Genomic DNA, 11,942 nt, shown 5'->3' on the forward strand with positions numbered 1-11,942 from the left:
AAATCCCCTTGATAGACCTCTTAGAGCTCAAATGCATGGGCCATCTGCGATGGTGGAAGCCATCGACTGAGCATGTCAAGACTAGGGCTTCTTCTTGGTGAAGAACCATGGGGTTTCAGAATCCACCATGGTAAACGAGATGCGAAGGAGTCTCACGATTCTTACTCCTAAGTGTCAACAATGAGCGGCCTGCGATTTCATGTTCAAGCACAGAAAACAACTCACGACCTTGTAGCACCTCCACCTCGAGTGTGTGGCTATCGAATGATGTCTCCTTTCCAAACCACAAAGTTCTACAACAGTCAGCTTCAATGCACTGGCCAACTAAGTTGAGCTCCTCTACTCAATGAAGCACTTCTCTACTCGGCCAACACTCATTTCCACAAGCATCTCAAGTCATCCACACTGCAGGTTTATTTTATGAGAAATGAACTCAAACAAAAAAACTCACTACGGCAATATACTCTCAAAACATATAGATATACTCTCTATTTCCCTTGGCCCCATTTATTTTATGAACAATGAACTCGAACAAAAAAAACACACTACGACGATATACTCTCAAAACATATACATATACTTTGTACCATAAGGGCCAAGCGCATATCGATTTTGATATTAAGATAAATTTTGCAGATCACCACATGTATTAATTAAATAATGTTACATGGACACAATTATTTTATGGAGAGAATCAACCACACACTAATCTTGTACATAAAATGAATCACAACAAAAACAAGTAATATTTCACAAACATATTATGCATAAAAATTAACTTCTTTCTCTTCTACATGTGTAGTCTAAAGTGCAAACTATCTATATACTTTGCAAATACAGTGTAGATTTACTGATCAAAGATAACATTTGCAAACCATTCTGACCCTATATTTTGAAACTGTAACTATGAACCGAAAGTTGGTAACACTAGGATATCGCCTTTATGGAGAAGTTGGTACTGGCTGTGACATGGATTTTACCATCTTTCTCATAGCTTCTTGATTTCCCTCAAGGAAGACTGGACCCCATTTGCAGATTTTTTGAATGGGACTTGGAACCAGCAATTTGGTCAGCTGAACATAATTTATCACCACCACCCATCTCGATATCCTTGGCCGCAAGTTTCAGGCCATCATTTTTTACGTCCTCTTCTTTAGTTCCTTCACCCCTCAGCTTTCCTTTTCCATAAATCACAAACAACCAGAGTTGTACAGCTCCCAGGCCAAAGCCGATTCCATTAGGGATCTGTAAGTTGCACAGAACACGTGTTCAAATCATTTACATCATATATATTCTAATCTGAATCAGATCTCAATGAAAGACTAGATCACTAACCCCAACAAACACGTCTCGTTCCAGCACTGCCCAAAGTGTCCAGATTCCTCCATTGAGAAACAGGAAGAATGACAAGAAAAAGGGCATGAATTCCACGCTCTTAGTAACAATAACCGTTCTCTGCTACCATCCACATGCAGGTCAATTATAGAATAAACTAATAAAATCAAAATTGCACTACTTTTGCTTTGAGTTATTCTCAATATGAAGTCCTATAAATGATCCAAAGGTTCTCTAAATTATCAGCCAAACTGTTTTTTTGGATGTCTTCTCATAACTTGGAAGTGGAAATACAACTTTACCATGATGGCTAGCGGGGAACCATACATGCTTAATGTTAAGCACACACATAGAACTCCCATTACAGTTATTCTCGTATGTTGATTCAGCGCCAGAAAGGTCACCAAGAACACAGCAACGAAGAATACTATATCCACAAGCAGCACCAGCATAACAGTCTTGAGCTGCATGACAATAGCAGTCAGAAATATAAGTATATAAGTGATCTGAGAAATCTAAGTGCATGTTGACATGGAACTATTTAAATATCCAAGAATATTGAAGATAAAAATATCATGTATAGAAGTTGTGTTAGAAATCTAACTATGTTGACATGAAACTATTCAAATATCCAAGAATATTGGAGATAAGCTGTTGAGCTAAATTCTTTGCGGAGTTGGATTCTGTGTAGTTGGTGTTATGGTCTATGAAGAAATCTCAGTAACATCAAGAAATGTGTCCCGAATTCTTAATAAAATGTAAATAATTTTAATTACTATTGACCTAGCACGCCAGTGCACATATAAGAGAAATGAAATAGCAAACCTCTGCCCCACGAGGGTTTCGTATTGCTCGAAACAGCAAAGCTCGGAAGTGAATACTTACCTTACTTTTCTTAGGGGCGTAGATTATGAAAACAATCACATAGACTGTTTCCATTACAACACCTGCTCCATTGACCGTAGAGATCAATAGTCCGCCGGGCTTTATTAATCCATAGTATGTCCACTGCGCAGTGGACAACAACGTGCAGATATAAGGGAGAGATTTGAAGTCCTCTGTAGACCTACTTCTCACTATGCGCCAAAATGTCTTCCTGTCAATCAAAACATAATAAGCCATACTCACAGAATAAACAACACTCCCTTTGGAATATCTGTAATTAATGATTTAAAACATTTCAAAACTTACAGTGGTGAAATGAAAACCAGGATCGATATCACATTTCCTGCACCACTTTGCCCAAGTTTCCAATAAATGAGAAATATAACATTAGTCCAATTTCTGGACTTGATTCAATTTAGTAATCTACATGGAATTTTAGACAACATTTACATTTACGAATAATTTTGGTTTGATCCTTCCAAACCCATCACAAATGATTTTGATTTGATTCTTCCAAACCCATTACAACACCTATTACAATTATTTTGATTTGATTCTTCCAACCCCATTGCAACATCTATTACAACCATTTTAATTTTATTTTTCCAAATCCATTACAACACCTATTACAACGATTTTGATTTGATTCTTCCAAACCCATTATAACACCTATTACAATAATTTTAATTTGATTCTTCCAAACCCATTACAACACCCATTATAACAGGACCCACTCAAACATTTTGATTTGATTCTCCCGAACCCATTATAACACCTATTACAATAATTTTAATTTGATTCTTCCAAACCCATTACAACACCCATTACAACAATTTTTAACCTCAAACAACAAAACCCACTCAAACAACACCCCTTACAACAATTTTTAACCTCAAACAACAAGACCCACTCAAACAACAAGACTTTTGGAGCCAACTACCACTCAGGTTTCGAACCAACGACCATTCAAATAACAAGTTGTGATAGATCCGGAAGAATCCAATCAAAACATTTACATTTATGCAAAGCTGCACTAAATAAACTCTGGTCCGATCAAGAAATAGAGTCTGAATCTCACCTATAACACCAGTAATGAAGCTCACATCCGCCATCTCCGCTGTATGCTCAGAAGCACTACGGCTTGTTCTAGTGGGCAAAACTACACATATAGCCTCGTGCACTCTGGTGCTCTAATATACACGATGGTGAATATTCCAACAAAACAACTGCAGCAACTGAGAGAGGCCCACGTAACAGATGAAAGAACTTAGTAAAGTGCTCATCCAAAGCTTACAGTAAATGGCAGAGGTGGCCTATTTAGTCACCCTGAAAAATGACCTCAGGGCATGCATATCACATCTGCGTTATTCCCCTTCATCATATATTTTCATAGTGTTATTCCCATGGATCATATATTTTCGCAGTTTGAAAGGTCAGGGCTGTTTCACCACAGTGAAAAGGTCAGATCTGTCTCACAGGTAGATAACAATGTATTCCATTTCTTTATTTGTTATTTCAACAGAATCATCCTTTCGGCGGTGATCAGTGCCACCACAAAATTTCACAAAGGTCCACCCTACGATTCTCGACATATCGATCAACATGTTCATTGGGTCATCAATGCCAGCACAAAAAAGTACACAGCTCCATCTCATTATTCTTTGGAAGATGAATGCCACAAGGCCCACCCAATGATTCTTCACGTGATGATTTAACAAGTTCTAAGTGCAAGAAAATGGGAAAAAAATGAGCTGGAGTTCAATGTTTTATGTTAGTAAGTCGCATAATTAGTTTAGATGTATGGGGAAAAATGCTTTTAATCAACATTATAGGCCGTTGAAGGTTAACTAGAAGGCACTGTACGCAGTCGAAGCAGTATTGTGTTAATATATAGTAAGGGTTCAAGAAAATTGATGTTATACTCCTAAACTTTGAACTAACAACTTAACATAGAGATAAGTTAGTGAAAGCTAACTCATAAAGTATTATATGTAGAAGTGTTATACATGTTAAGCAGTAAGGAAATTAAAGTTATGGTTTTAAAATTCGATTCAATAGTTTACCTAAGCCTTTGTGTTTATGTAGGGTGCATGATTGTAAAGTACTGACCATCATTGTAAATAAAAGTGGATAGAGACACGTGTGGATGAAAAACCGAAAGTGGAGATACAAGTGGTGATAGTGGATCGTAATTGTTTACATAGTTGAAAAATATGTCATATTGGATTTATACAATTTTTTTAGTTAGGTGTAAGTTATTTTCATGTAATTATGAAAGGCATTGATATTAAGATTATCTTTCTATTTTCTCAAAATATTTATTATTATTATTTTTTAAATGTATCTTGAAATAAGATAATATTTTAAAATATTTTTTTAATTTAAAATTTATATATTAGTTAATTATTTTAAATATTTTGGAGCTTTATTAATTTAATGTATCATCTTGGATTTGTTACACTTCAAAATGAAATGTAGAGTTAGAAATGTATGTTTGCTGAAATTTAGAGATCTAAAATGTTCAAGAAAATGGAGAATAAAATTAGGCAGCTTTTGATGGGTCATTATTAATGTCTTTCTCCCCAAACAAATTTAAGTCAAAAAAGTAATTGAATGGTATCATTATTTTTTATTAAAGTTGTTTTTCATTTTTTTAATAATAAGTTGATATATACACACATTTTATAAAACTAACGACATCTCCCACTAATGATAACAAGTAGAACCTAGGAATTAGAAGTATTGAACATAAATTGTCCTAGCTTTGAAAGCACAATGAGTCTAAAATCATATGGCCCAAGACCAAAATATAGAGCAAAGAAAACAAGTATGGTGGAAAACACACCACACTAAAGATATCCATAAATTCAAGCAATGACAATGGATCATATGCATTGGTTCAATCATAATTAGTTGGGTTGGCACCCCATCCAATAAATGATGGGATCAACAAGTTGGCCATTGTCTGAGACATCATCTTAACTCTACCTTGGTCACTTCTTCATCCAAATAATGAGGTCCATTATGGGAAACCTGCAACTAATTATTGAAAGCTTAAGGAGGTGGCAAGCATTGTGAGTCTCATGGATTTTACTATGATGTTTATCATGCTCTTGAACTAAGAAACCTTCTTTGTCACATGACCTTGTACCTTGCTAATGGAAATGGAGTAGTCTAAGATGATGTGCATTTCTAGTAGCTTAGACTCATAATACATGGGTCACCCCCCATAAACCCATGATTTAACGATGGTGAGCTAGTTGTAATTCCACATGGCCTACTTGGTTCTAGATATACAAGCAGAGATTTGCATAGATTAGAGATCACTTATACGAAGTGAAATGAATGAAATAAGCATGCATGTTTAAAAAAACTCTCATTGTGTTGTTTCCAGAATAAAGAATAATAGATGCCAATTTCAATTGAAATTATTTTTCCCATGTAACCTTATCACCAAGTAGAGGGACATTCCGAGTCATGAACCTAGGAAGGAACTTATCAAACAACTCTTAGATCCATTCTTATCTTTATTTAGCAATTTTAGCCACCAAGCAAGATGTTTTGGCATTGTCATGTTTATTACAAATGGGGCGCTTGCATTATATAATTCTAAAATATTTCTAGAGATAGCTACGAGAAATAGAATCCAAAGTTAGACACACCATAAAAGGTTAACCTATTTAGGCTCAATGAAATATAACTTTACTAAGTGAAGCCAAACAAGCCATGTGGACTTCTTACAAAAAATTCCCCAAATCGCATCCTATTTTGTGTCAGAATTACATTTAGGAATATGACAATGACATTATCTCTTATTTATACTTAGGCATTTCAATTCTTTCCACCATGTCACTAGGCTTACAATTTTGAGAAATGCATGTTGGGTGTGGAGCGTGATTATCTTCTGTATTCAAAGGTTTCAACCGGATGTATACCCCAGGAAGACTGTACACCCCTCCACGCGGGGGGGTGTGGGGGGGACTTGTCCCCCCGCGGGGGTCCGAGGGGGCTAATCCGCCCCAGCTGGGGGGTCCGAGGGCCAGTGGTCCCCCGGCGGGGGTTCGGGGGAAATGCCCCCGAAGCCAAAAATAGATGTAAAATTGCCTTGTAAAAGTCTAGTAATTTCTAGTCAATCTAGGCTGTTCATTAGGCAGATGATCTGATGGTAGAAGTTGTGTTTAATTTAGGGTTTTTTGCCCTAGAAGGCAACCCCTCACTATGTATGAGGGAATTGTATTATGTCTATGTAGATCTGTATTCTGATTGAAGAAGAGAGAGGAGATTGAGAGCAAAGAGGGTGTTACAGCGAATCTGCTATAGGTTGTATCTCTTCAGTTTGCTGGATAATTTAAAAGGAAGCATTGGTTGTCTCTCCATGGACATAGCCCAAACTGGGTGAACCACGTGTATCTGTGTCTCTCTTGTTTTATGCATTTTCTGTGTTTATATTTTTGCAATATTTTATGTGTTCCATTGCTCTGCAATATATAATTTTCTAACAATGAAAATAGTATTGTTCTTTATAATTGTATTTCAGTCATGATGTAATGTATTTGTCAAAGAAAAGAAAAGAAAAAATGTTATAAAAGAAAATTTATTTATAAGCATAAGTTTCATGCTTTATTTATTTTTTATTCTAGGTCAAAGCACCCATTGAGTTCTACTAGGGTTTGTGTGATAATTTATAGTCCTTATCACCATGTAATAGACCCTTCTTGGGCATTGTATATCAAGAAATGAATTTGTAATTCAGTCAAAAATGCCATTTATGCCTCCTCCACCAAGTCAGCCTTAAGAAATTGTCAATTTAGCCTCATATAGGGATTGAACCACCTTAAAGAGACTATATATAGCCATGTGTTTGACCCACTGGAAGATTATTCATACAAGAACATGATCTACAATTTGAGGTGTGAGAAGGCAATGACTTTTATCTAGCAATAAGAAGATGGAATTCATTGTTATTCTACCACATGTGGAAAGAAGACTGAGGTAAATTGTAGGGCTGAGATTTCAGATGCTACAGAGAGGACCGACACTTTGTTTGAATAAGATTTTGGAAGAATTATTTATGTTGACTTGTGAGAATTTGACCGAAGTTTGACTTGTCTACATGGGAGGCTCGGTTGGTGGATTGGAGGAAGTCTATGTAGTGGCCAAAATTTCTAGGTTATGATTTGATTCTAAAGAAGAGAATATTTTTTTTTGGGTTTTCCCTTAGGAGAAGGGTTTTGCCTTGGCTGAGTACCTACATCTTGTTTTCTTTTATTGTGTTTGTGATATTCATTATTTGATATTTGTCTGGATGATAAATATATATAATAATTTCAAAGAAGAATTAATAAGGAACATCACAAGAAGGTGTCAAGAAAGAGAAATCAAATTAAATAAACCCTAACTATGTTGCCCTAAAGATTTCTCAATATGGTATCAGAGCTAAGGACATAGACATAAGTTGTAGTTAGAAGTTGATTGGAAATCAAGAGTCTCAAGTCCAACACTCAAGACCAAGCTACCTAGAAGGATGACCAAATTGAAATAACTGTATTTTAATCTTGTTTATAAGACAATACCTTAGTAATTAGGCCACATAAGACCAAAGTAATAAAGGGAGTTGTGAAGCATTAGTTGGGATCCAAAAAGGATAAACTATGAGCCTCAAGTAGGTCAAGATGTTTGATTGGTAAAGCAAAGTTCTATGTATGGTGTGTAGGATCTAAAATCACCTTAGTAATATGAAATCAAATACATTTACAGAGTTTTTTTGGGTGACTAAATTGCAACTTCAAGGCATCTTCTATGGATTATAGTTATTCCTTATAACCTACAAAGAGAAGGACCAAGACCGAATTGTTTAAAGGAATTATAAGATAGTTACAAAGCTACAGTCACCCCAAAATTGAAGGAACCAAGATTCCTGTGAAAAAGGACAAAGACATGTGCATACATATAAGGGAAAGCCAACCTTATTGTCAAGAATAGTGAATAAAAAAGCTTGTTCATCTCTACCTATATCAATGAAAGGATCAATCTATTTGAGGACCTATATCAACTCCTACATATTACCCTAACTAGAAATTCAGAAGGAGTGGTGGAATTGTCTTATGAAAAGTATCTTTGCTTGAATATTGGAAAACCTAATGAAAAGACAACAAAGAAATAATTCATTACATATCCAATCATTGAAGAAAGGAAGAATTTGTTAGGCAAGTTTAGTATCTTTGTCTCAAGGAAGGTAGCCATATACAACAATGAGAAGAACTTATTTAGATTTTCTTGCACCAACGTGTGGAAAAGTTCTTGAAGATCTCATTAAAGTCAAGAAAGTATAGTTTTGGTCTTTATGTCTCAATCATCTAACAATATGTCTTCAGTTTGCAAGGAAAGCATTAAGCTTAATGGAACATCAAAAAATTTCAATCATAAAATATAGAGCTATGTATATCATTTATTATAAAATATTTTAGGGTTTAGTTGCCTGCATGATTATGTTGAATATTGTTAATATCTAGAGATTGTAAATCCTAAACAAATCAAATGGAAACCCTCATCCTTTATCTCTTTCCTTCTAAGAAAATCTAACTCGGGATATTTAGAGTTTGTAGGCATATGACAATCCTTTGCGAAAATAGAATTGAATGATGTCTAATTTTTTACATAAAGCTCCTAGAGTTACTTAGGGTTTGTACTAAAAAACCCTAGGAATTCATTCTCTAAAATTAAAGGAAACCCTATATAATCATCATGACATTATACTTGTATATTTTGGTTGTGCTTGTAAATAAATATTGCTGGTATATATTGAAGGAAGAAAAATGAGGTAGACATGGTGATGGTGACTTGGTAAATCAAATTGGATATTTAGGCACTCTGATAAAAGTAAACTGATATGGAGATGAATCATGAATATGTTGATTTTGTTTAGAGGAAGTCATCCAATAAGGAGCCCTTTCAAGGTTTGTGAAAGAAGCAACTCTATGTATGTATAAAAATGTGCGACAAGAAGGTACGATTATTTTGTCTTTAAAATTAATAACTCTCTAATGTCTATAACAGAGGTGTTTAATCTTTAGATTAAATCAACCCTTTCCATGTTATCTATCTTTTGTTCACTTTGATAAAACCCTAACCTTTAGGTTTAACTATAGAAACCCTAGCCTTTTATGGTTTGTGATGAGCCCCAATATTACAACAAGAATGTTATAACTCCCAAGGCTACCAACTCAAATTATCAATCTGGGGTTCATACAAAGTTAAGAGGTTTCGACACTATATGTGCAACATGTAATGTGTCCTTCTTTCGTTGATCTAATTTAATGCAATGAATGTCATGAAATCAGAGCCTAGTCTAATTATAGAAATGAAAATGTTACGCTATTTGCAAGAAATGGAAATGATGCTTTCTCAAGTGTAGGTGTTAACCCTAGTTATGGGAATGTAAAGACTAGGTTACTTGCAGAAACCAACTATGGTATTCTACATGCAGAATCAAATCAACATTCTATTTGTAACATGTAAATCATAACTCTTCTAAAATTTAATTTGTGCTTGTAGGGAAGAAGGGATGGGTCTGGAGTGGTCTTTGATCCTCCCCAACCATAGATTCAAGATCTTAAGGTCATTATTTAATCCAAAAATGCAAAGATAAAGGTTTGGAGGCAAATCTGACTAAGTTTAGATACTCGTACAAGACTGCTACATGAGTAACAAGATTTCTACAGGACTATTACTCCTCAACATAACTTGTGGAATGTGTAACAAGCCCAATTTAAAATATACAAATAATTACATCAATTTAGATGATTAATAATCAAATATCAATTATTCATCTATTTAACATAGAGTTTTCAAAAACACGAGTAGAGATGACTTACCAGTATTGATGATATTCCTTACTTGTTCTTTTGGACTTGAACGCTCATTGAATTCTACTAATTGCAACAAAGATTTTGGGGATGACTCTCCACCCAACCAAGGCTCAGCTTCACATAATCTTTCTATAGTTGGCCACCCCTAAGCCCTCAATCAACGTACTACTACCATGGAATCCTTTGTCTCACAACACTTTTCTCCCAAGAGAATGGATGAAGGAATGAATGAATCTCATCCTCCTCATCGTCCATTAAATAGACCAAAAAATGGAAAGGGGTCCGCATGCACACATTCCATGTGTCAACATGCAACTTTTATTTATTTATTTTAAGTTTTACTTAATTTAATATTTCTCTTTATTTAACTCTTCTTGATTTTATTATTTTTTACTTTTTATTAACTTTACTTATTTTTACTACTTTGATAGTTTAATTTTAGATATATTTGTTTAGAAATCTAGTTTATTATTTACTATTTTTATTTGTTTATAATTATTATATTCTCTTCATTATTTACTATTACTATATTTTCTTTATTCTTTATTATTTATTTACTATTATTATCTTTTCTTTATTTTTTACTATTTATTTACCATTATTATTTTTTCTTTATTGTTTATTATTTATTTACTTATATTTTAATACTATATTATTTTATTTATTTATTATTATTAGGGGACATTACATACTCCCCCTTTTTACGGAACTTTGTCCCAAAGTTAAGTTGAAACATTTAACTTTTTATCTATTTAGTTATTTATTACTTCATATTTTCCCTACACCCTCTACTAAAGTAGTATAACCAAGAGGCATTGAACATTTCCACAACACCCAAGAAATCCCAAGGAATCTTTCTCCTTCTTCCCACTTTCAAAACCACACATAAGCCTCATCAATCTACACCATAGCCAATGGCTGGCCCCAATGCTCATGCTAAGGCTTAGACCTCATCTACCCCAAGGTAGGCATCCGGTCCCAATACTCTATGGCTCCGAGCATCTCGTAAGGCTGGTGTAATAACCCTTTAAAACTATGTAAATATTATTTGTTAGAATGAACTCTTTTTAGTTGTGATGGCTAGAAAGACATAGTGAACTCAATTTGAAATAAAGTATGGGGATGTAATAGATAAATTTTAATAATGAAAATAAACTGCAGATTCACTTGGGAATTTTTTTTGAGTTAATGAGATCATTACCCAAATTTAGAAACTAATGTGGATGGCTGATATTAGGACAAACTTCCCTCAATTTACTCTTAAAATTCCCTAGGGGTTGTTTGATAATATTTAATATGATTGGAAGAAAAAAAATTATTAAATCACTCAATATGGAAACAACACTGAGTAAGTATAAATAAAGTGACACAAGAGAAAAAGGCGGGCTTTAACAGAAAAGGGAAGTTACTTTTTAAAAAAATAGGAAAAAAATCCTAGGCTATTGGGTTGGAAAACCCTAGAAATCAGGGCACTGCTAAGGAAAGTCTGCTAGAGAAGGAGAATATAAAAATACGTTTTCAAGAATCACAAGAGGTTGTTGATTCTAGCGGGTAAGGAGATCTTAGCTTGGGGGAAAACCTATGTTGAATGTTCACGGTTGGGTGGAGAGTACCTCATCCCAAGCAGTTCCAGTTGGTTTACAGTTAGATTTTTTTGTTTACTGATGATTAAAAAATCTTCACTTTGTTTATTATCTTGAAATAGAAGTTATTTTGGATTTATTATAATTCAAATATGTGTATTGTGTATAACTATGAGAATAACTTAATATTTCGGTGGTAGTATAAATTAGACAAAAATAGGTTATGCATAAAGATCTTATGCTCATATTCATATTTGATTGAAGGACTCAT

At 34.3% G+C, this 11,942-nt stretch overlaps 1 protein-coding gene across 1 annotated transcript; it reads right to left on the reverse strand.

Moving 5' to 3' along the window:
- Nucleotides 1–746: 746 nt before the first annotated feature.
- Nucleotides 747–3,504, reverse strand: LOC149175591 (bidirectional sugar transporter SWEET16-like). Its single transcript, XM_089422899.1, has 6 exons — nucleotides 3,299–3,504; nucleotides 2,527–2,563; nucleotides 2,221–2,431; nucleotides 1,638–1,799; nucleotides 1,336–1,455; nucleotides 747–1,245 (listed from the first exon to the last, which is right to left on the reverse strand). The coding sequence occupies exons 1-6, from the start codon at nucleotides 3,330–3,332 to the stop codon at nucleotides 1,009–1,011; spliced, it is 801 nt and encodes a 266-aa protein (XP_089279025.1). The 5' UTR covers nucleotides 3,333–3,504; the 3' UTR covers nucleotides 747–1,008.
- Between the last annotated feature and the right edge of the window lie 8,438 nt (nucleotides 3,505–11,942).

This window comes from Pinus tabuliformis, chromosome 4_1 (genome assembly GCF_031772625.1).
Source record: "Pinus tabuliformis cultivar Carrire ecotype Pingquan chromosome 4_1, CPIR1, whole genome shotgun sequence".
In the NCBI taxonomy this organism is placed as follows: Eukaryota; Viridiplantae; Streptophyta; class Pinopsida; order Pinales; family Pinaceae; genus Pinus; species Pinus tabuliformis.

Coding starts and splice junctions, on each gene's coding strand:
- LOC149175591 (XM_089422899.1), bottom strand. CDS start 3,332: ATGGCGGATGTGAGCTTCATTACTGGTGTTATAG. Junction 2,432..2,526: donor CTGGTTTTCATTTCACCACT/GTAAGTTTTGAA, acceptor TTTGATTGACAG/GAAGACATTTTGGCGCATAG. Junction 1,800..2,220: donor ACGCCCCTAAGAAAAGTAAG/GTAAGTATTCAC, acceptor ATTGTCATGCAG/CTCAAGACTGTTATGCTGGT.